At 32.9% G+C, this 25818-nt stretch overlaps 1 protein-coding gene across 4 annotated transcripts in view; it reads right to left on the bottom strand.

Moving 5' to 3' along the window:
* Positions 1 to 2554: 2554 nt before the first annotated feature.
* The window catches only part of LOC112686384 (calpain-9-like), a 99389-nt gene continuing 76125 nt past the window's right edge, over positions 2555 to 25818 (bottom strand). For 2 of the 4 annotated variants that reach the window (XM_025558614.1, XM_025558617.1), the window contains 11 exons: positions 25002 to 25291; positions 9840 to 9980; positions 9559 to 9739; positions 8297 to 8538; positions 6014 to 6389; positions 4598 to 4755; positions 4461 to 4530; positions 3721 to 3945; positions 2976 to 3171; positions 2811 to 2869; positions 2559 to 2730 (listed from right to left, as the gene is read on the bottom strand). In XM_025558614.1, coding sequence (XP_025414399.1) covers positions 2704 to 2730; positions 2811 to 2869; positions 2976 to 3171; positions 3721 to 3945; positions 4461 to 4530; positions 4598 to 4755; positions 6014 to 6389; positions 8297 to 8538; positions 9559 to 9739; positions 9840 to 9980; positions 25002 to 25291 — 1965 coding nt within the window. In that variant the 3' untranslated portion in view covers positions 2559 to 2703. Of the gene's footprint in view, positions 2731 to 2810; positions 2870 to 2975; positions 3172 to 3720; positions 3946 to 4460; positions 4531 to 4597; positions 4756 to 6013; positions 6390 to 8296; positions 8539 to 9558; positions 9740 to 9839; positions 9981 to 25001; positions 25292 to 25818 lie in introns of all 4 variants that reach the window. The other 2 variants (XM_025558615.1, XM_025558616.1) reach the window with 2 other exon arrangements.

Below are 25818 nucleotides of genomic sequence, written 5' to 3'. Positions count from 1 at the left end.
TCATGCAAGAATTATTATAACTCAAATTTTATTATGTTTTGTTTTGAAATATCTATTAAACTGGATTCATATCAACTTTAAACCAATTACTATAACATCTCTGTTGATTTTACATATTTTTTCAATAAATATTGTATTATTTATGTTAACATGTTGTTGTTATTCATTAGAAGTACCATATATTATTAGATATTCATATATTTATATTGATATATCAGGTATAAAAGTAATTGGAAAACGTTCTGTTCAAGACTCCTGTACATATGGTCGAATTCGAGTTGGGTCCCAAATAATATTTATTATTAAGATAAACAAATAATTGAGTACGATTATAAAAACGATAACAAACTAGTTCGGTCCAACCACTCCGATAGTAAAAGTTGTAACTTATAAGTATTGATACATTTGATAATTTTAAAAAAAATAATAGATTTGAGTTTGTAAAAGCTTTATGGTTTAGATTTTTATCGATTTTGTTAATTTATAATTTTTAATAATTTATTTTATTTATTTACTATTTAATCCGTGTTTTTCAAATAATAATTACATACAATTATGTATCAGAAATTTAAAAAAAAAAAATCATACCTGTGTTCTTATATATAGTTCACTGACAGTTCTCAGTCTATAAAAATGAGAAATATTTTTATACTTCACTGCAATTATATTTGAGGTGATCATGAGGTCGATTACTCCCATAAATTTATATGTTTGCGTAGGTATTTTTTATATATTTACTAAGATAAAATTACAAAAAAACTTGAATATTTCACAAAAAAATTAATTCATCAGCATAAAATAAGATTCTATTAGATTTAAATAGAATATAAATCGATGAGAAATGTGTATCGTTCGAGTACTGTTACGAGAATATGATCGGTCACATTAAATTTTAACTTTCGCATTTTTACATAGTTACGCAAAGTGTTTATTTGCAAAGGAGATTTGACAACCAATTCCCACTAATGTTATTTGTTACTAGCCTATACATATTTTCTCCATAGAAATTATTTCTGACTTCCGTGGTATTTCGAGATAGTTTTCAGGGAGATTCAACGTGTTTACATTTTTGTTACTAGTATGTATACCTATAAAATAATTTTTTTAAAGTAACGACCGCAGTAGGTAGTTACGATTCTTGATTTACATTAAAATATTATTGAAATGTCATTTTCGTCAGCTCATAACTTATAGCTCTAAAAAAGTTAGTTATAAGCGCTATAATATGCTCATAAAAATATTCATATGAACGCTTAAATATGCACTAGAAATACAAAAATATGTGAAAAAAAATATTATGTAAAAACAACAATTTTCACTTGTTATTAAAAAAACATATAATGTATGTATAAAAACATATACATTTTTTTATGACCCGCGATAAAAAAAAGTTGTTTTTTATGGCCCGAGGAAAAAAAAGTTTGGCCACCACTGCTATAAGTTATGAGCCCTAATCATTAGTAATTCATTTTTTTCTATTTTGGTCATAATGTTATCACCAAGATCGGTCCGGATATCACCGTTCACCAAAGCTCGCACGACTCCAACGAAAACATGAGTATGATCGTTGCGATTCTAAATGCAGCCGTATTCATGTATGATTGCAGCAAAAATTCAGCAAAATAATTCATTTTTTCTGTTGTTAAACTATTAAACGCGGGATAACTTTTTCTGAGTTTATATTAGAGGCTCCAATATTTCTAAACATATAGAGTAGAAAATTATTTGTGTAACAGCGTGCTTATAGTTAGATAACATAAGTAGAATATAAGTTATTTGCTTCCAAACATTTCTGTTTTTTTCTTTTAATTTACATATAAAATAATGAATGTATACTAATGTTGAAAAATAAAGCACGCTGTTACACAGATAAAACATGTTATACGGATAAAAAAATAATGGAAAAGATAATTGATGAACTCCAGTTTTGTTGACGACTCGTAAATGTCGGACGAGGTACTTTTTTTTATTTTTATTGTGATGTGGTACAAATACACACCGTTTTATAGACATTAATTTTGAGATATTATATTATTAACCTTTGAAATCTCTCTTATAATGACATTTAATGTTTTAAATAAAAGTAAAATATTTCTTACACTAATTAATGTATTTCTGCGAAAGATATTTTAAATGCTTCCATATTAAAAGAACTTGCATTAATATGACGCTCATGTAGACTGTATATTATATTTTATAGAATCTCGAGACTTTCAAACGAAATAATGAATCATAGATGGGTTTAGATTTTAATAAAATATAACATAACAAAATTTTATTACATGAAAAATAATTACAAAAATAAATTATTCGCTTTGGCCAGCAGTTTGGGTTTTTTCGATAATATAACGAATACAAATATCGTTTCAACGCAACAACAATTAAACATGTATTAATATTAAATAGAACAGGCGAAATATATTAATATAATAAAACGTCTTGTAATGCCTGATTTGATTATGATTATATAAAAACTAGATATCCAAAAATGTAATAATAATAATAATAATAATAATAAAAATAATAATAATAATTTTAATAAAATAATAATAATAATAATAATAATAATAATCATTATAATAATAATTATAACCACATGATGAGTTGGTTGTACTCCACGTATTATGTGGTTTTAACGTAATAATATATTACTTAATGACTGGCACTATCATTCATCTTTGGTACGTGTCGACGGGCTCGAATTCACGAGTAGATAGTCATCAAGATTAACTGTAACGATAATAAACATATAAAATTATTGGACCTATGGTTAATAAATATTCGCCATTTTCACGATCGAGATAATTTACCTCTTCTAATGATAAGGGGTTTCCTTTGCTCATTTTCGTGTCCAAACTGTGATACCTCTCTGAGGGGGGGGGGAAGGAAAAATAAACAATAAATCAATAAACGAATAAATAAATAACGTTCAACGTCAGTTGTGTAACGCATTGCAAAGAAATCGATAGTCTTACCGTGAGCCAGGTGCAACCTGACCATGGCCATTATGAAACACTCAGAAGTCAGAATTCTGTTCTTGGCGAATCTCAGCACCAGGCATTCGAGCACTTTGTTGCTGACGGTGCTGCCGGCTTCCCACAGTAGAGGCCTTAGGTTGTAGCTAGACGTCTTGGTTGGGTTCACGCCCTTTTCAAACTTTTGAAACGCAATCTAAGAAAATAAATCGGGTTTTTATCCACTTCAAACTTTCGTTGCGTCAGTTTTTTTTTATTTTTATACGATACAAATAATTATATTTCGCCTTATTATTCCAGTCGAAATCCGCATTATTGGCTATCCAAATAACCAAAATAACGAGTGACAAAATAAGCTTTTATACTCTAATAATAATAATAGTACTGCAAGAACGAAAAGAATATGCTTCAAATGAGTTCGTATGATTATATACTATACTGTTTTTATCGAAATTGATAGTAAGTAGTAGTACAAAAGTAGTAATTTAAAATATATAAATGTTTCGGTGAGTGTTGATACTTATGGTCGAAGAAAAAAGATTTTGTACAAAACTCTTAATTAATTAATAATTAATTAATTAAACTCTTATCTTACGAATATTACTCATCATAAGACTTCAGATATTTCCTTAATTGGTAATATGGATTCGTATTACAAGACTAGAAAGTCGAAACATATTCTTCGTGCGATACTACGATTTTAGTCGTAAGATGGAACTGATATTTTTTCCGCCAAATCTTTTACCTTCCAGAATTGCAACATATGCATTAACACGGGTATGTCTAACATGTTGATCCGACCACTGATGTTAATGTCCCTCAACATTATTAGACTCTTGCACAGTTCAAGACTTGGTTTCTCGGCCAAGTACGCTTTCCAGTGGGCACGCAGGATTTTTTGCAACTGCGTCACGTCCAGTTCTGGCGGATACTTGACCATGAGCTTAGTCAAGAGTGGCTTTCCGTCCGGCTGTAAAATTGTACCAGACATAGATTAAAACGGTATATAATTAGTACTATAACCAGGAATATTGTTAGGCTTGAATATTGTAAATTTTTTAATCTTATTTGTTAAAAAATTATTCCAAAATAAAATTTCAATTTCCCGTGCACTACGAAGATTTCAAAATGCTTGTTTTTTTTTTTTTTTTTTTTTTTTTTTTATCACAAAAATATGAATAAATATTGCACACTTTGTAAATATTATTTTTACCAAACCCAGTTAGGTAAAGTTCAGTTTTATTTTATAGATACTTTTTATTAATTCAATATTAAAATAAATGAGTTTTAATATGGTTTAGAACTCTAAAATGTGCTGCAAGAATTTTTCCGCTTCATATATAAATTGTTTCTTATCTTAAAATTGTATTCGATTAAAAATAATTCTTACAACAGTTTTAATTTTATATTTCAACTGTAAATGTTTATCTTCACTGAGTTCATATTTATATTTTGCATACTAATCCACGGCGTAACGATACTCACCAATATGACGGTGTCTTCTAGAAATTCTGCTGAAATATTTTTAAACACCATATTGTCATCGTTAACCTCCCTGAAATGGATTAATTGTTTAATTATTGGCAATAAAGTCAAGATGATCAAAATTCATCCAGACTAACCATATATTACTCTGTTCATCGGTCAGTATACGCAATAAGAATTTGGCATCACAGTTAGGGACGTTCGTTTGAGGGACGACAATGTAGTCACCGGGCGGCAATGTAAAAAACGTCACTACTTCTCTTGCTACAGAATGATTGGTGACGTCTAGAGGTTGCTGTAAGAGAAACAGTAACAGTTTCGTATACTATGTACCAAGAGATGTACATTTTTAAAAACATTACAGCAAAGCAGTTAAATGAAAAAAAAAGAGTTAATTAAATAAATGTATAAAGGAACTAAAATGAATTAAATTAAGAATTTAGCGGAATAAATGAAGTTAATAATGAAATGGATGACAGGAATAGAATAAAAGTTAAGTAAGGGGATGGTGTCGGGAGTGATACAACTAAAAGAAGATAGGAATGAGAAAAGGAGATGTCGTCTAGGAAGAAAAGAAGGACATTGAAAGTTGCAGATAGTGTCATCGTAATGTCATGTACAAATAAGAGATGAGGAGAGCTTAACGGCATGATAAGGTAGAAATATGAGTAGTAAATAACAATTTTTATAAATGTAAATCAAAATACTTTTGCTTTCTCACTTAGCGAAAAAAAATACCAGCAAATTAATTAAATTAACAGCACCCACTTTATTAAAATATTTCAAAAATATATAATGTTTTTAACTAAGTTACTAATATCGTTTAAAATAACTTTGCTGAAACAATTTCGATTTCGTCGAAATCTCGTTTTGTAACGTTTACAAATATAAATGTCCCTAATTCTCACCAATTTTTTTTTTATCTATAAAAAAACTATATAAAAAATCTTGTATTTAACTTTTAAACTCTAAACATAATAACTGAAAAGTTTATGAATTTTTAACTACAATATGTAAGCGGATTTTTGCTAGTTCGATTGTACGTCATTATGCGTACAGTAATTTACAAGACGACAGTTATAGAAAATAATACAAGTGGAAAACCAAATACTGTTTATCAAAACTAGTGTCTAAAGTATCACGTTATAAGTATCACCTTGAACGAAAAACTACACGAAATACGCGTCACGTATGATGTAGACCGAAATAGTTTAGAAAATCGCAATACGTGACGTAGAAGATACAAAGGTACTTTTACCTTTAACACTGCTCACCAATGGGTGCACGTAAGAACACATACGTCGGATTTAACGTTACTGATTTACGCAGCGATTCGTAACGTTGACGCAGGTGATCGTACACAAATAAACGATAAGCACATGTATAACACGATAAACGATGAACGATGAGAGTAATTTTTCGGCGAAAAAAGAGAAGGGACAAACGGAAACAACCGTTAAAGTTTACCGGTAAACGTGTTCGACTAGATCGGACGAAACGCGAATCGGAAAAACGCTGTTCACGACCGTCGCATCGTTGTTATTATTATTTACTTGTTGAGCCACGAACTGCGACGTCAGTCTGGACGTGGAATGCGGCACTTCGTAGACGGCGAAACCGATGGCGAACAGTGGCCGAGCACCCTTGGCCTCGGGGTCGGTCTCGTACTGCTGCACCACGGACACGACCACGTGACACTTGTTGCCGGGGGTCCTGGGTATGCCGATGTGGAACTGCGGATTCATGGCCGTTGTCTCAGGGTACCCGGGCCCGCCGCCCGCGTTGTACCCGCTCCGCCATCTCCGCCTGGCCAACACGGCGCGCCACGGCTGCTTCGAGTGCAGCGCCGGCTCGGTCATCCAGTCGTCGGGGCTCACGTGGACGATGTCCAGCTGCGTGAAGTGCCTGGCGAAGTCTTCGAAAGACATCCTGCGGGACCACGGCAGATTAGACGGTGACATCACCGGTTAGGTTAGGTTAGCATTTGATTGACGGTTAAGCGTGACTTACACCACAAAGTCAGTTTACCGGTCGACCAGCGAAACATTATACACAATGTGTTTCATCGACGATACTTTCGATTTCAATAACTCACGTTTATCGTATAATCGAGTTAGGTCAGGTTTTACAAGTTAATCGATTACATTTAGTTTTAGACGTAGTATTTACAAATGTTTAACATATCGGTCACATCGAGTTTTAGGTATAATGTTTATAAACGTTCGATGTAACTTCCCTTACGAGCGCGACATACATCTAAGCGATATTCAAATACCTCACGAACCTGATGAAGCATGTCCAATGAAATCAAGTTGATGACGTCTGTGATGCAATTGTTCGATTCATCAAGATATTTTTGAAGGGGGGGGAGGAGTAAATAAACATTGACCTTCGCATTCAAATCAAAAGCGGCCTCATCGCTGAAAATAATATGATAGAGGAAAACTATTCTACTTTTTAACCCATCTCAAGAATAGTTGTACAAAACCCAAACCTTCTTTGCACATCACTGTCAGTGAGAGCCTGTTGGATTTTATACGGCTTATCTCCGCAAAATACACTAAATTGATTTCTGCACGATTTTTACGAAACTGTCGGAACTTGTTCTACATTTGCATTTCAAGTTTTTGGTTGACCTGAAGACTTCTCTTTACAAAAGTAACCGGTCTCTTAGAAGGTCTTATGTCGCCTATATATTATGAGCTGTAGGAAGTTCAATTTTGAACTTTGGTTGAAAATCAAGGTATACCGTAATAACAGATTCATACTTTTCAAAACGGAGCACATTTCGATAACAAATAATTAAATAATGCCACTCGGCTAAGGAGCACTTTGTCATAACTCGTCGGTAATCGATAAAAACTGGAAACACTGCCATTTAGATGATGGTTAGTGCTTCGTTTACCACATTCTACATGTATAGTCTACAAATATTGAATTAATTATTTTGAAACGCACTGCACTACTAGTTAATTCTTTTACCAGTTCATCGTAGTGCCGGGGAAAAAAAATACAATTTACTAGTTAAAAACAAATAACTAGTTGTCCAGTTGCATGCAATTATATTTGCTCGCAACTAATAAAATAGCATGATGGTTCGTCAAAAAGTTGAAAAGTTTCGACTTCACAAGCAAACTAGTACGTTAGGAAAACAGCAACTAATTTACCAGCATACTCAATTTAGATGATATTTTTTTTTACTAATAGATAGTGAACTGGTTTATTAGTTACTACCAGGAGCGGATTTAGAGAGGGGGTTCAGGGGTTCAGCTGACCCACAGTTAATATTTGTTGACAAAATTGGCCTCTTGGAAATTTTTTTCTCTTTTCAGATCTTCATTTGGACTCTTGGACAGTTGGCTCATCGGAGTTACTTGAAAAATGAATGCCATTTATATTCAAAATTTAAAATTTTTTAACTCATAATTTATATTTGATAATAATTTATATCGTTTTAGTAGAAAGTTAAGTAAATAATATTTTATTCCGTACGTTTGTTGCGCTGATAAAATTAGATTATGTTTATTAATCGTAAATAAGTTATTATCGGTGGTATTACTAATTCTAAAATGTAATATAAATATACTTATACACTTTTATGAGCATATTGTGTTTTTTTTTTTTTTACAAGGTATTAATTTCTAATTCAGTTTCATCCCAAATAAATGGCCTCTTGAAATGGCTTGACCCACAGTTCCCCAACTCTGGATCCGCCTCTGGTTACTACAGTAAACCAGCATCGTGTACACAAGCTTTATTTGTGGCGTGTGTGTGTGTGTGTGTGTGTGTGCTCGTACGATAGTTGTACGGCCGATGGAAACTCGACTTCAACTCACCAAAACTCGCCGTCGTTGCGCACGCGCACGCTGAGCAACTCTTTATCCCTGTTCGACAACCCGTCCCATTCCCAGCTCCTCTCGCTCCAGGGCCCGGTCCACTCGCCCTCACCCCACGGGTTCCGCAACCGGACCAGCGGAGTGTCGCCCAACGGACCTCGGACACGCGCCAGACCCGTAACACTGTACGCGTGCTGAGTCATCAGACCGTTTCGCAGTCTTAGTTGTCTCTTGTTCTCCTTCTGGAAAAAAAAAAATATATCAAAAACATACAGTTCAACAGTGCATAAGTCATTAATTAACCGTCAAGATAACTGTGCACACTGCACCAGTGGTGACCGAACTTTTTTATTTTATTTATTTTTTTACCGAACACAATGCAACAGAAAAAAATGTTCATGCCCACATTCATTTACAATTATATAAGTTCAATTATTATTTATTAAGTTTTAGATTATTTATAAATTATTTATAAATGAAAAAAAGTAGTATTAATTATTATATTAAAGTTTATCTACTTTGCGTACCACATTCAATCCAGCTTTTATTTGGTATCTCTTGATACAAGACGCGATCTATGAGACTTACTAGTCCTTTCTATCTAAAATTGTAAATAGGTACTATAGCCTGTCCAAACTTGCTACATTTACTTAACTTTTATATCCCCACATTCGATTATCGTCCCATTCCCACATTTGCAATCCCGATCCACCGTATATCTTTTAGTGGTAATAACCCTATTGACCTTACATTTCGATTTTGATTTGTATATTTAATTTTATTCTTTGCGACATTAAACTTTTTCCCTACTCATTACACATTTGTGTAAGTCTAATTGTTTACCAATAAGTCATAATTCATGATCTAAATATTATTAATATTTTATATGACAACATAATTATTATTTTTGTTTTCCGTTCGTTTGTTATTGTTAGTATTATCGACCGTTGTTTCATTCTTTATATTCTTACGTATTATACTGTACTAGAGCCTCCGGTAACTTACGTAATAAATAAATAATCACCATAAATACAAATTAGGTTTAATCTTACTTTTGTCCACACATACAACGTCAATATTAGGTAGTGATTGGCTAAAGTTCATCCAAAACGGTACGAAGATGTTCATTTATTTTGTATACTTTAGATTTTAAGATGAACGCGAGTCAATTTTTAATTTGACGCTATGGCGGACCCATTAATTGTAAATGATCGTGGGCCGTAGTTAACCACCGCTGCACACCGCAGTGTCCAAGTACTTACCAGGGTGATTGTGGATATGAGCAATGATGACCTGGGTACGGCGCTGTTAAGCACTTGATACGTGAGGAACCGGTCTTGGTTGGAGAGCCCGAAACTTTGAACGATGCCGCCGGTCAAGTCTTGCAGTGCTCTAGTGGTCGAGCTTCCCGGTCCGCTGATATTCTCGTAACAGCCGTATAATCTAAATATAAAAAAAAAATTACAACGATCGGTTTACGACGATACCGTTCGAAACGTTTCGGCAGTAATCCACTTGGTGGTAGCGGTATTATCTCACTAACTTGGCGTAAGCTTTCTCCAAAAGCGCGGCCCAGAATTCGGTAGGATTGGTGGAATGCATGTACACCAATCGTCCCCTGTAAGTGGGCAGCTTGTCGTCCACCAACACTTCTTTCCATTCGCCAAAGTACCAAAATCGAAACCTGGAAGTATAGAGTTTTTAGCGACTACATAGAGCATTACGGTATGTTGGTAAATACAAGGGTTCTTAATCCTTTAAGCGAATACAAACACAAGTGTTCACGGATGTCGCGAACACGGGAACGTAATAGAATTATACTCGTCTTCTATAATACCATTATTTGCGCCCTTATGGCAGTATCAAACTTTTACGCGCATCGTACCGCGTACACTACACGGTTTTCTATAGCAGGAGCATAACATCAAAAATAGTGGTTAATGGATATAATCATATTTATTTCAAACGATTCAAACATCAAATTGTTAATACCCTGTCTTGATCTGTCCAACGAACTGGACTAAACGATTTCTAATATGATATCGCTGACACGCATGCCGCACGAGGTCGGCAAACCCGAGCGTTCGTCATCCGAAAGGTACTCACCGTTTATATCTATACAGTACAACACCATCAAAATATCTCGGCTGTGCGGTTACGTCCGGGCGAGACGCGATACACGAAGCGACGATTTCTCCTCGCGCCGCGGAAAAGATCGACCTAGTCAATAATTATGAACATTGCTGTCCGGTAGAATTATCATTATATTGTTATTATTTTAATCGAAAATTCCCTCGGAAAAGAAGATAATATGTGTAAAAAAAAACCGTATATGTAATCTGGTCGTTTATATTATACGAACTCTTATATTGTATGGGAAGAAAAAAAAGCGGTTTACGCACATGACGACGCATGAGTATAATAATAATAGTCAATGGTCTGACGACCTAACGGAGGGGTGTAGGGGACCGCCGGGTGCAGTCTACCGTACGCCTATGTATTCATATTTATTATCGTTGAAATGATTGTCTGAGACGTACGATCATTCATCGGGTGGTTCGTTGTGAAAGGTGGGAAGGAGCTTGAGTGGATCCAGAGGGGACACAAGTGCGACCCCCGTTGGATAAAATAATATTGAAAATAAAGTATGTTTAGTACAATATTGTCACATTGTTTTTGAGGAAAGGTTGAGTTCCCCCCAAGATACCCTTATAGCTAAACTAACCTAACCGTAAATAGATGCTGGATCTACCTTTAGGAAAGGGTCTTTTGATGCGTTCGAAAATTGCATTACTCGTGACTTTGGCACCGGGTGAATTATCTTCTCTGCTGACCAGTGAAGTAGAACTGTTGTTTAGTAATTCGGGGGAGGAAGAGAAGGTAATAATAATGGTAAAAATCGTTGGATTAAATTGCAAACTAACGACATTTATGATCAAAGAGTTAGTTTAAAAACCAAATATTAATTTATACACCTCAAAAATAATACGATAGAATATATTGATAAATTAATTATATTTTAAGATCAAATTCAGTGCAGCTTAACTTGATTTTTACAACGAATCATTGAAGAAAAAATGATATGATATAATCAATATATAACTGTCACTGATGTTGTACATGGAGTATAAAGTTTGTTTTTTTTACTCATTAGATTTACTTGCTCACTCATGATTTCGAATTTTTCCTGTTCATCGATAAACTTTTAAAATGAGTATCACGTATCAATGACTATTTTTTAACGATAAAAGTTATGCGTTCTTATTACGTTCTTATTGCATATTAAATATGATTATATTATTATAATACAAAAACTTAAATGAAAATAATTAATTAAACTTTGATGTAAATAATATCCACAGTATAACGCAGTACCAACGATGTCACTACAATCGACTTTTAAGTTTTTAATCAAATATAAAATCGTTTAGATAAAATGGTAAATGAAAGAGTTTATCTTCGGTTTATTTGAAACAGATTTGTTTTTATGAAATTGTTGGGAAAAAATCAGCTATTTCGGCTAAAGAAAATGTTTAGTTGTTTATAAGTCGATAAGTGTTAGCTTGTCGAAAGTGTTTTAGGATGCTTTAGGTCACCGATGAAGTTGATGTATTTTCAGTACTTCTGATGGTTAATTTTTTTTTTTACCATTTCTTATTGCATAATAGGATGCCGATTCTGTGTTACCACGAAATAATAATGGTTAGCAGATGCTGAGAGTGCACCGAGAGCGAAATCGTCGGATCTCTGTGCACAATGTAGTCGCGTGTTTAATTGTACATACGAGTTACGACGCGACGACTTTGACCACGGCCTTGAACAAGATCACCCGATGGCTATTTTATGTGGCATCATATCTCTTCACCGCTGCCGACATCCCGAATCAACGCCAAACGGGATTTCCGAAATGGTGTTTCTGTACACGAAATTACGTGTGGAAAAATAAAAATAATAATAATAACCCTCACTAGCTAAACGTTCATCGGACCAATTCTAACGTCCTATCCGATTATTATTCGATGATAATCATATATACGTAAGATGAATTATGAAGTCAACGATTGCGTAAATTGCGTTATAAAGATTCAGTTTTTTTTTTTTTTTAATTGTAATAATGTTATATTATTACGTTTCACATGATTTTGATTTTTTTGTTTTCTTGTTCTGGAATAGCGAGGTACTCGTCCGCAGTGCTTTTTCTAGCAAAACCCCTGACACATGCCTCCTTGCAGAAATACCAGGGACGTATTATTTCGATATAGACATTGATTAGAGGTTTTTAACGTGATAAAGCGCATATCAGTTCTAACACATCGCTACGAAGAAAATACTTTTTTGAATATTGTTTGAACGTTTTACGCATTTTATTAGAAATTTAAAGTATAGAATTACTGGTCTTGGGTTTTGTAGTAAAAATATTTCGAACTTTTGTTTCACTTATAGTAAGCACAAAATACGACTTATTTTTAACAGACGTAATGTACTAACGAATTGCAACAACGGTGTGTTGAAGTATTTTCATTTTGAATTTAATGAAATTTCATTAAATGCGTTAACGCACTAGTGTATATTACGACAATAGTAGTGTTATAAAGAGTGAACGTAACGGTACAATTTATTTCCATATAATTGTTTTGCTCTATTTTACCGGACACGAATATCGATACTGCATAAGCGATAATATCGAACCAAACGAGTGACTATAATAATTGATATTCAGATCCCTGTTATTGTTATTACACCGTAACGTTTGCTAAGTAATAAAAAATGAATATACATATTGTTTGTCCGTGTTAATCAAAATAATTCAATAGTAATTAATGAAAATCCAAAGCATTTTCCAACAAACACGTATTAAAAAATACTACACGAAATCTCTGAATAAAAATCGTTTTCGAAAACTCATTTGTTCATACGGAAGATTATTTATAAGTAGGTGCATACGATTTGCGTCGAAACAGGCTAGTTAATATTTATGACTATATTGGCTGATTAAGGTATGGACGTTTATTGAAAAAAGAGAACTCTCGTACACCAAAAAGAACGCATTAAGTTGTACACGATTTTGCCTTTTATTCGCTCAAAGTTGATGTTTTTCGATCACAAATATTTACCGATCATTACGCATAAAACCGATATCATTTTTTAAATTAAGTATGGATCGGTAAACGGCCACACAGAATTAGAGAACTCATAATGACTCGATGAAACACTTTCTTTAATTATTTATTATATTTCTTATGTGAGTAACAAGTTTATCGTTTATTTTAAATCTTTTGTTATTATTATTATTATTTACATAATGGGTATTATATCATTATTTTATTTTCCTCGTTACTATAAAACATGACAATCTTGATAAGTTATTTTATTCTACGGTATGATGTATTGCCTCGGTGTAAAGTTAATAAATTCAATTAATTATCTATTCACCTACGTGTATATTTCTATTTATTTATTATTTTTTCTAGCAATAAAAATGATTTCGTTCGCACATCAATAATATTATCAACTCATAAAACGGAACGAGATGAAAAAAAAAACGATTAATTCTGTTGCAATCGATCTGATCCACTAGGGAAACGGTTGCGAACAATCATTACGAGAATCGTAAAGCCAGTTTTCGGCGAATTAAAAAAGACAAAAAATAAAAAAACACCAAATTATGGGTATAAAAACGAAAAAAAAAATGTAAAAATCGTATTCACGAGCCACGTCGAGGTGGTTGTTACAAAACGTAAAGATGAAACGAAACACGGTTACACATAGTGGAGGACGGCAAGAGTCCGCGATCATACAGATGTCGCGCGCGCAAGACGAAAAAACGATTAACGTGGTATTAGAATACCTACCGAACGGTATCGTACGTATCGCGAAGACGGCTTTCCGATCCGATACGTAGACCTGTTATCATATTTTTCCCCCCTACGTTTCTAGGGACCAAACGAAGCGGGTCCGCGGCACGTTCGCAACGCGGTAAAGGTGCGATCCCACGACACGTGGCTTGGTATAGCGCGGTACAACGAACGCGCCGCAGGATTGGCGCGGCGCAGCGCGACCGTTCCCGATGATTGTCTCGGTTTTTGTGTCCCGCGTCAAAAGGAAATTGGCGCTGCATTTGACCGCGCCCGGAAACGCGCCGAGCTACGCGGCGTCGTGGGATTACGAAGAATCGCGTTCGTGGTGGCCCGGTGTATAGTCGAATAACGCGTCTCGGGCCGCGCCACGCGCCGTGTGATCGATCGCACCTGAACGACGGTGCGGAGATAAATCATTGATTTTGTTATACGACTGCGGGCGCCGACGGGACGCGTTACGACGGCCGATAGAAAAACCGACTTGAACACCACGCAACAAGCAACTCGGACGACGAAACGTCGTACGTTCTCACCTCGTTCCCGCGTACCGGTTCAAAAGGCAAAGCGTCCTGTAGGACGCGATCGCCGTACGACGACGACAACAACAACAACAATAACCGTACGATAACGTGTCGCGCGGCGCAGACGGAGATCGGCCGCAGCGATCTGCAACAACGGCCGGAGCCGAGTGACCGCGACCGCGTTCGCAATACGTAATATGTAAATGCAGCAATACAGAATTGCGCACGCACGCGTATGCATACGTGTTCGTGTTGAACCGCGCGTAATTTATTTCATTTCTTTTTTCATCGTCCGCCGATGCGATTCCGTATCACCCGCCCACGCGTCGTTTACAAACGTTCGTAGTACTCTACGAGCACGTCGACGGCGACAGCGCACGAGCAGCGGAGCACATCTCATACGTCCGCGGACCGTGGGAATGACGACGGTACCGGGGGACACGGACGAGTACCGTTAGGCCGCCGTAAGAAAAGCGCGCGCGCGTTCGAGTGCGTACGAGCACAACGCTCCGAGTGCGTATTACTCCGTCACCGTTACGACGCGACTGAACGGCGTTGAACTTTTTCCCCGGTCGGACGTTGCGACCAACGAAACGCATCGGCAATCGTATTCGAAATAACGCGCCGCCCCCTTCCGTTCACCCCACGTGTCCGGCAGTCGGATCGAATAACGCCCTTTACACACCGGACGTGTATAATATAACCGTGAATACGATATATTTTAACGTTTTATTTTTCTTTCTTTTCTTTTTTCTTCGTTTGGTAAACGAACTCTGTACGAACTTTTTGTCTTCTCAACATCCGAGCTTCGCTGTTAGGTTTCGAAAACAATCGTTTAATCGTATTATTGTTAACAACGCCAGGGGCCGGTTTAAAGGGGTGGCTAAGGGGATATTAGCCTTCCCTTCCCTTCGGTACTAAGCTAACTATTTTACAAAGCCAAGTATAATGATATATTAATAATTATTATAAAATATCGTCAATCGTCATTGATGAATATGTTACCTGTTTTGTATATTTTTTTATAAATAAATAGCTCATTTTTGTTGTTAATTATATGTGTATACCTATATTTTTAAAATGGTTTCAGATTAAAATTGATACCAATAATGTAACTATTTAAAATTTGTTACTATTGTGAAATAAATTACTTACTTATAAAGGATTCAAAAAAATATTCTGTAATTTAAAATTGTATATAAATTTATAAAACAACTAATAATTAGTTTATTTATTTTAATTTAATTTAATTATTAAATTCTTGAATCTCCATTAACCCCTCCCTTGGTGAGTGATAAAACCCACCCCTGAACAACACACCAACCTTAATGTAGTAGTACACCGTACTGATATTATTATAGCGATTAAATTGATTATTGTACAAGTTTCGGTACAATTTAAGTTTTACATTTCCCAATGTATGCTATTTTTATTATAAAACGACTAACAATGATTGACCGAAATAATTTTTTGTCCTTTGAAAAATATAAAAAAAACAATTAGGTAAGTATTATTTATTTTTTTTTTTTTAATTAACCTGATTTTCATATGATCTATTCCTAATCAATGTACACTGTAACAATAATATTAAGTGAATATTTCAATCAGTATTGACAACAGTAGTCTCCGTAGTGTAAGTAAAATTTAAAAAAAATTTAAAAATTAGTTTTATATTAAAATCAAAGGATTAATATTACATAAAATCGAAGAAATGAAAAGAATACTTGTCGACATATTTACTTTTAATTAATTTTTTTTTTTCGAAAAATAAATGGTTTGCTTAAGACTATATAATATATGAATAAATAGTAGTTATTGATATAAATATAAACGTGACTGTATTGAATTAATGTAATTTTAGCATAACAAAATTAATTAATTTTGCTATGCTATATATATTAATATTGATTTAGATCAATTCAAAAGAGTAATATAGAAACTAATAATATTATACAAATCACAATAGAATTCATCGCATTCAGAAAATATATAAAATATATTATTAATTAAAAAAAATTTAAACCGTTGTTGTATGTATGTATGTATTAAATCACAACAAATCAAAATGGCGAAATTACTTAATTATAGTACATAAAATGTATAAAATGTATTTTAATATTTTATTATACGATTCTATAGTAATAATAATTTGACTTACATCACGGTGATAGTAGACTTCTATAATTATTCGTTCAGAACGCTAAAACGAATATAAAAAACCACTTTTTTCATGCTTAACACTATAAAAAATATTTGTTCAACAATATCTCACAAAAATTATTTAAGAATATTAAAAAGAACACATATTTTCTCAAATTATGTTATCAATACTAGAACAATTGGATTTCTAATAAATACGAGAATTAAAATACTTTTAGGTTAATAAAAAATTACTTTACAGTACTCTTATTATGTTGAAAGTTATTATTGAATTAATATGTTATAAATTATTACAAATGTGTTATGTAAGTTTGGCTAAGTATTATCAGAAGTCCTATCGAGACAGTCGTTTTTCAGGAATAATTTCACAATTTCACGTCTCTTATTGCTATTACCGTAACGACTAAGACATCGCATATATTCGTCATATCCTAATCCAGCGCTCGGCAATTGACAGTGGTTTTATAAACGGGACAACGCTTGACTTGGGTCTTCCTGTCCACTCTCGAATACAGTCCTCACAGAAAATGTGATGGCAATTCGTAATCGTGACTTAGGTTATTAGCTCAGAACAGATGGAGCCTTCTAGTAGGTCTTCTGACTGAACTTATAATCTATTCTATAAACGCATTTCGATGTTCAGTAATCATTTCAGTCATTTGTCGAATTACGTATATATTTTCTATAATTTTTGCGTTAGTGCTTTCTACAACGTTGTCGGCTATCCGTTGCAGTTCAGCGACATGAGTTTGAACCATGTCGCTAAACATCAGTTGTTCGGTTTTCAAACGTGATGTCTCAAAACGAGGTCGTGATAGAAAAAATAGTTATACCTTTCGTTTTCGTCGTCACCACCAACACATATTATATATTAACTTATACATTTTGAAAAAAGATTTCTACGATACATTCTTATGTAAATATAAATGAACATACAGTTTCCGAAATAAAGTTCCTACTGATGCTATTCATTTATTAAGTATTATTATAGAAGAACATGATTTAATAAAACTATAATAATACATCGTATATTTTTTAAATATAATAAGAGTTGGTTCATAATATTTATGATACTTCATCATTTTAATTTAATTTAACATTATTGACCATAGTGCACACAATTTATTCAAATGCATGATTGACGAGTCTAATCAATATAGTTCGTCATAGCATCTTTTTGATAGTCAGCTTTTTTATTCAAACCCTCAGTTTACTATTTATAATACATTAAAATATCATTGCGAAATTACAAATATCATTATATATTAATTTTAACCAGAAATTTGTAGAACAAAAAAAGTAAAGTAGTTATGGGTCGAACTGTTTGAATCTCGAATCGAACCGAACTATCAAGCACCTTTTACTGGCCACGATAGTTCGAAAACCAAATATTTATACAATTCTTCAAATTATTTTTGAAAAATAAAAATTGATAATGATTATTTAGAAATAATTAGACTATTGGCAATAGAAAATGATAATCTGTTCTGTAAAGAGCACGTTACGCATTATTTATAATAATAATGTTATTTTTCCAGTCGCATGTTACACATTCACCCTCCACCGTCCAAAACATTAATAATTTGCTTATCACCAATAGAGGCAGTGTATCTACATTCATAAATTAGCTATTTTTGTTTTTATCATATTTATTGTAGAGGTTAAAATCTATTTTGGGTAAATCCATGGTAATATTCCGATACCACGACTGTGCTGTTAATAAAAACATGTTTACAACTTACGCCTTAAATTATAAATCCTACTGATCATTCTATATTTGTGAATTATAGTTATTATTACTACTTTTTTTATATATTATTAAAATGTACTGATTGTATTGTCATATTATACTCAATACTCAATGAATATTTTATAAGCTACAAGACAACACGAGAGAGCACAATACTGGTTTTGAAAAATAATAATAATAATAAGAAATTATCTAAAATTTAAATGTATTGTAAATAATACAATTACTTAGACTTAAAAGTTAATGTAGAATAGGTTATACGAAAACTTAAAATACAATAGTAATTAATAATTATGGTTGATTTAATTTGTAGGTAGATACAATGTACATGATAAAAAGTATTGAGTTCGAGTTCGATTTAAATCATAATAGGTTCGGTTCGGTAGAAAATATAAAGGTTCGGTTCAGTTCGAATTCGAAAAAATAATTTAAAGTTCGGTTCGATTTAAAAAATCAGGGTTCGACCCATCACTAATGTAAAGTGATCTTTACTGAATTACAATGATTAAGTTTCGGTATTAAAAAACATAAAACGATATTATTAACAATACCTGTGATTATCGTTATATGTGGAAGACGAGTAAAAAAAAAAAAAAAAAAAACGGAGACAGAACATTGTAAATAAATATAAAATACTGATAAAAGGATTTGAAAAAAAGAGTTTTCGATTTACTTAATGATATACTAACTTAACATTAATAAGGCACTTAGAGCCCGAAAACCCAAGAAATTATTATTATTATATTGGACGTTTATCAGCTACAGGCTTAATTCATTTTCCGTTCTCAGAGACGTTCGTGAAATTCACGTGGGACCACGTAATCGGCATATCATTTTTGGGTGAAAATGAAATGCATGTGAACAAGAATATACAACATTTTCGTGAGTAGGAGGAACAGCCTAACTTAAGCAGTCGGAAAATATAATTCAAATTTTTTGCTTGTTACAACTGAAAGCACAATTCCAATACGAAAAGTATAATTTTAATATTAATTAAATTAGTAAAAAAAAATTAAGTTCTTAGACCGTTTTAAAAAAAGAAAACCCAAATGTTCTACGAACAAATCAGACATCAAACATCGATTGGTTCTATATAAAATGTGTGTTTGTGGAGATTTTTCGGTTAGCCCGATGAGTTATAACTTAGCTTGATTAAATTTTTATTTGATTTACACATTGTTCGGATATCATATATAGCACATGTATACTCTCATGACGAATCGTCAATGATATTTAATTCTTAAAATAAACCGAAATGGTGTCATAATAAATCAATTTTATTCATGTCGATGGTGATGGTTTTAAACAAATTTCTATTACGTTTGTGGACAGAAAAACATACGAGAAAAAATGTTTTTCTTTATTAAAATAATTAGCTACAGAATTAATACAATTGTTAACATACGGACACGGTTTGATTGTTGTTGATGCGAAGGAAACTCTGCGAGTTCAACACTAATAACCGAATTCCTACGATAATTAGAATAATTCGTATAGTATTCCAACTTGTTTTAATATTTATAAAATTGTTTTAAATTAAAATGTTAGCAATTAATAACTATTAACATCTGTTAGGTTCAAGAAATGTTTAGTAATGATCATGGGGCATTAGTTTTATTGTTTTTTTTTTTTTTTTGCTATTATTATGACAAGATTGACATGTAGCTTTTCTTCCGAACATTTTCACGGAAATATTTACTTCGTTTGCTCACCAGTTATATATAAAACGTATTCTATCGGATGTAATACTTTAAAATAAGAAAACGATCAATTTTTAAATAAAATATTGTAATAACCCAAAAATACAAAAGTAAAAATAAAATGAAAATACCTTATAACGGTGGGAAAATATGGTGTATAGTATGTAATTTTGTATAATGTATTATGGGTTGATTACCTTCCTCCTTGTTTAAGGGAGAGATATTGGGGTTACAAAGATTCGAGATCCAAACAGTGCAACTGGGTAATCTGGCAAGCCAAATAAAATAGCACATACTTGTATCGTAGTAGTTATTCGAAATGTCGACGAGTTGTGCACATACAACTATCGCAGGAGTGAAATGAGGTTGAAATGAGATAAGCAGAGGATTTGACATGCTGCTGTTGGACACTTTTCAATACTCGCACATAAAACTCAAATCAAACAAATTAGTTATAAAAATTAGTTATTCGTACACGGTGGTTACTTGTCGCAGAACACTCCTTTACTAATATTACGGTCCGTGCGCACGCACTGACGATCTAAGATAGGGTGACCAAACGTCCCGTTTAAAACAGGATTGTCCCTTTTTTATCATTATGTCCCGTTGTCCCGACAAACTTTGAACGGGACGCTTTTTGTCCCGTTTTTAGAATAGGGTCCCGTTTTAATCACGTTACTTCTATAAAAATTGTAAACCGAGAGCAAAAGAAAAAAAAATAAGACATGTCATATAGTATATATGTATGTACTACGAACTCATGTGTGAGACTTCTAAAGAAATCGATATTAAATACGAATAGTTTACCAATGTACAGTACTATTTATAATCAACCATATTCGGTATAATAGGTATATTAGGTATATTATATTAATCGAAAAATCGAACATAGTCGTGCAATAACGGGTGTACATTGCAACGATCTTGTGTTATTAATGTTATAGCCACTATGTATAGTTTTTTTTTATTTAAATTGTTGTGAGTCGTTAGTGTTATCACTTGTATTGTTTTTTTAAAATGCCTAAAAAGAAATATACGTTCACTGTACCTTTGCAGATTAACTAATGCAATAATAGAAATAATATTATCAATCACAAATATTATATGGACGGACGAAAAAATAGTTTTCTCGTGCCAATTGTCAAAGCAATAATAATTCTTATAAATAATTTTAAAAAATATTCCTGTAATGATTTTTATGATTTTTTGTTAATACAACTAAAACTATTAAATGCAATCAGTTCATAAAAAAAAAAATAATGTCAAAGAATGTAATGAAGAAAATTTTGAACAATCGACTCAAATAATTCGAAATAATCAACTCAATAAAAATAAAGAATATTTTAAGTAATTTTTTTTCAATCTCACAGAAAAAATAGAATGCAAATCAATTTTTAATTAAAATATCAAACTAATTAAAAATTATTTGCATATAATATAGAAGTTAAAACAAATGTTGTCTTTTTTTTTTGAGAACATATTTGTCCCGTTTTTTTCTTTTATAAATATGGTCACCCTAATCTAAGATCAAGAGCCTGAGAAAAGGGTATTATGTCCCTATTATATAGGGGTATGGCCAGATGCACCTTGAACTGATCGTTTCAAAATATGATCTACTTATGATGTCAATGAAGTATTGTAGGGTTAAGCCTTTATTGATTGATTTGTGTTGTCCGTGCGGGTAACGAAAGAACCATCATTTATTATTTTATAAAATGGTTTAAGATCATATGGTATACATAATTATGAAAGATTTATGCAGTATTTTACGCTTGAACTATGCACATCATTAAAATATGATTAAATAGACTTAAAGTATAATCTACATTTAAATCCATTTCCTACGATTATGATATATAATTAAGTATAATAAAACAAAACAAGTATAAAAACAATGTGCACAATGCCTACAATAATTTACTTTGCTCATAGTACAATGTATGTTTATGTATAACAAAATCAACCCACCGAAATCCAAACACATATCCAAATATGTAAAGCGATTTTAAAAGCATTTAGTCACCTATATTTCTGTTGTGCGAATTATATGAGATTTAACTCAATCATGAACTAAACTGGTAACAAGTAACATCTAGTAAATTTAAATAAATCGTGGTACAAAATAATTGGATGTTTAGCCGATAGTGATACACGTGTTCTCAAAAAATAATCGATTTTTATCCGAGCCATTGATTTATATCCATAATATAAATTGTTACCATTAAAATTGAGAAACATCACGTATGATTACATATGATTTTGAAGTAATTTTGAAACCGTATTTTATTTTATAAAAAAAATTAATGTGATATTTATGGAAAATAATTACTATGTATAAAATAGTATGAACGGAATTAAATTATTTACTAATATTCTACAATTTCTCTACATATACATATTATGATTGAAAATTCATTTTATATTCCATCTCATGAACTGTATGATACTGTTTTTTTAGATTATAATTGAACTTTAACTATTTTTTTTTCTAATTAATTTATTTTATTTAAGATTTTTCGTTCAATCACCATTCACTAACAATAACTATAAAATCACATACTATGACCGTTGGGCACTCGAAAAAAAAATAAAAAACTATAAATCAATATGTTCGTACATGTTTTTAACATTTGTAATCACATGAAATATGATTAGTGGATAGGTTGTATTCAAAAATCGTTTTCGAAATGTGATAATTTATAGCTTTTAAATATAATATGGCAACTACACGCATTCAAAAACACCTCTCCCTTTTATCGCAGGCTGTAGCCAGCATCCAAAAGCGGTGCAGACATCGTTCGAATTTTATCCAAACATTTCTCTATGGACTATAATAAGAATACATAATTTATTGTAACTGCTACTTTTTGAATTAAAAAATATTTATATTTATCTTAATATAATTTTAAGAAAATATGTTACACTTGTATTATATTATTATTATGATCCAAAATTACTTTAAAATACTATCAAATGCAGTTTATATTATGGTCGATGTTAAAACTGAAAAATAACTGCGTTGGAAAGAAATATTTATGTTTAAACGGTAAATTAATGAGTAATTGTAAATCTGTTTGGTAAAAATGAATGTATTATGTTTTTTGAGTACGAAATTGAATAACTGTTTAAGTACATAAGTACAATAATAATATCAATTGGTGTTTTTTGTGGAAAACTTAAGTTTTATTTAGTTCATTAAACACCCAATGAATGTGTGGTGATAACATCAGTAAAGAAGCCAAAGAATAAAATTCAGTAGTTGACAGATATTTATCTGTTATTACCATGAAAATTAATATCGTTTTATTGTGTAATTTTGGATATCATATAATAATTAATAATAATATAAACATTTTGATAGAAAAAAAAAAAACGGACATAAAATATTATAATTTTCAATGTTTTTATTCAATTCTGATATACTCGTGTAGTATAATAAATTTAACAAAACCGTAAACTACGTGGTAATTAGTAATTTAATTGTAATCAATTTAAATCGATTACAATATTTATTCGATATATTTAAAATATCACGCATTGGAAAGCATCGAAATTCGTATTGCTTTATTTTTTACCAGAGCATGCCAAATTTTTAATTATTAAACCTAAAGAATTCACGGAGAGAGCCGTTCGTCAATAATAGTGTATACCGTTCTAGTCCACGGGTAGAGTTCATTATCTTTGAACCTTACTTCATTAAAATTCTACTATATATTCTACAACCCAAATGGATTTAATAATAATATGAGCCTTGAAAACTAGGAGTGACATTTTTTTAACTTTTTTTTTTATAATTGCAATTGGTAACACCAAAGGTCTTACACCGTTCGACATTGATAATTTAATTGATACCCAGCCGACAAAATTGTACGCGAGGTTTGATTGAATAATGAAGCAGGATGATTTACACGGGATGTATTTACGGTATACGTCCGGCTTCTATGCTTACACTTCACGAAAACAATAAGCAATTGATAACGTAATGATATCGCGAATAAATGCTAAGTAAAATCGAATCCAAATACTATGTTGCTTCGTTCATTCGGCGAGGAATCGTTTCGATGGGGATACGGTTATCAAGAAATCCTAACGCCTATTAATCGTTCTGTTCGTCCTACTTCGTGCCGTACGTAACGTGCTCCTCGCCGAGTAGACGAATTGATGAAAGAAAAACAAATTAAACGAAATGAGAATACTTTAATTAAATTTACTCATCATTCATTCGCGATTTGTAGAGTTTAAAGGTTTCCATAAGTTATAGGTTGCTTTTCCGTTTTTTTTTCTCGGCCATTTTTCATGCGGACGAAGTGTTCTTGTCGGGTTGATTGTTGATCGTGATTATCATAAGCCGCCGCCACCGCTGATATAAAATACATTATGAAGATAAATATAGATACATTATGATCGTACGAACGGTGGCGCGGCTAGAAAAATGTTTAAAGGTGGTTTTTACATTTTAATTCTTTCCTACATAAATACCAAATTTTTTTATCCTGACGAGTCTATTGAATACAAATTAAAATGTAGAACGTGTTGTTGTTTAGCTCATCGGAACTGTGAAATCGTTTAACGATAAACACGATGTAATGTTATACATACGCCTTAAAGGGATTGTGCGTTTTTCAAATGAAGAGAAACATTTAGGGAGGGACCCATGAACCCCCCACCACCCCTTGGGTACGGCGCACTGTGCACGACGAGTACACCGGATCTCACCTGAACAATCCGCAATAGGATGTGGTGGTATCGAACGACTGGTCCATGGGCACGACGCGGTCGAGGAACTTTGGCGTAAGGGTCAGCGACGACACGGCAGCCAAGAAGCCGTGGTCGCCGAGCTCGCCGGGTTCCACGCCACACCGTACGCTACTGCCGCCACCGATGGTACCGTTCCGTGTTGGTTCGCCGCCGCTGCCACCGCCTCCTGCACCGGTCGACACCACTCCGTTGCCGTGGGACACCAGCCGAGACGAGTCCGCCATAAACTTCGGCCTCTGGCACATTTCCTGAAACACCGAAATCGTGTTAACGTGGTATTTACGATGATGCGAACGTCATGCCCAACTGTAGTGTTACTGAACCACAACACTACCTAGAGTATAATAATAAATTATATCATTGCGAAAACAACACGTTTGTCGAAACGCTAATGGAATGAACTACGAAAATCAAATTTTATTTATTTAACACTACAACGCAACCGTGTAGACGTATAATCTAATGTTCGTCTTGGTTTACACTTGGTGTGCAAAATTTCTTTTCGATACGTAGTTTACGCCCAATCGTATGTGTTCACGTGACATTTGGTCGGTGAAGACCAAACAGAGATAACATAAATGGGTGTCCGGACACGTGTTATTCCAATATATTATTGTTTCCGGTCCGTCCTCATATAACTTTTTCACGAAATGCGACTTAAGTAGAAGCGTGCCGAATTACAAAACATGGGTCATGTTAATCGTGAACGCGACCTCAATGCGTCAGCGAGTAATACGTGTTTTCTTGACAATACGCGATCGAAGCACAAACAACT

This window comes from Sipha flava, unplaced genomic scaffold (assembly GCF_003268045.1).
Source record: "Sipha flava isolate LNK unplaced genomic scaffold, YSA_version1 307_pilon_pilon, whole genome shotgun sequence".
Taxonomy (NCBI): domain Eukaryota; kingdom Metazoa; phylum Arthropoda; class Insecta; order Hemiptera; family Aphididae; genus Sipha; species Sipha flava.
Note: the sequence above shows the minus strand (reverse complement) of the source record. Positions and strands in the feature narration are given on the sequence as shown.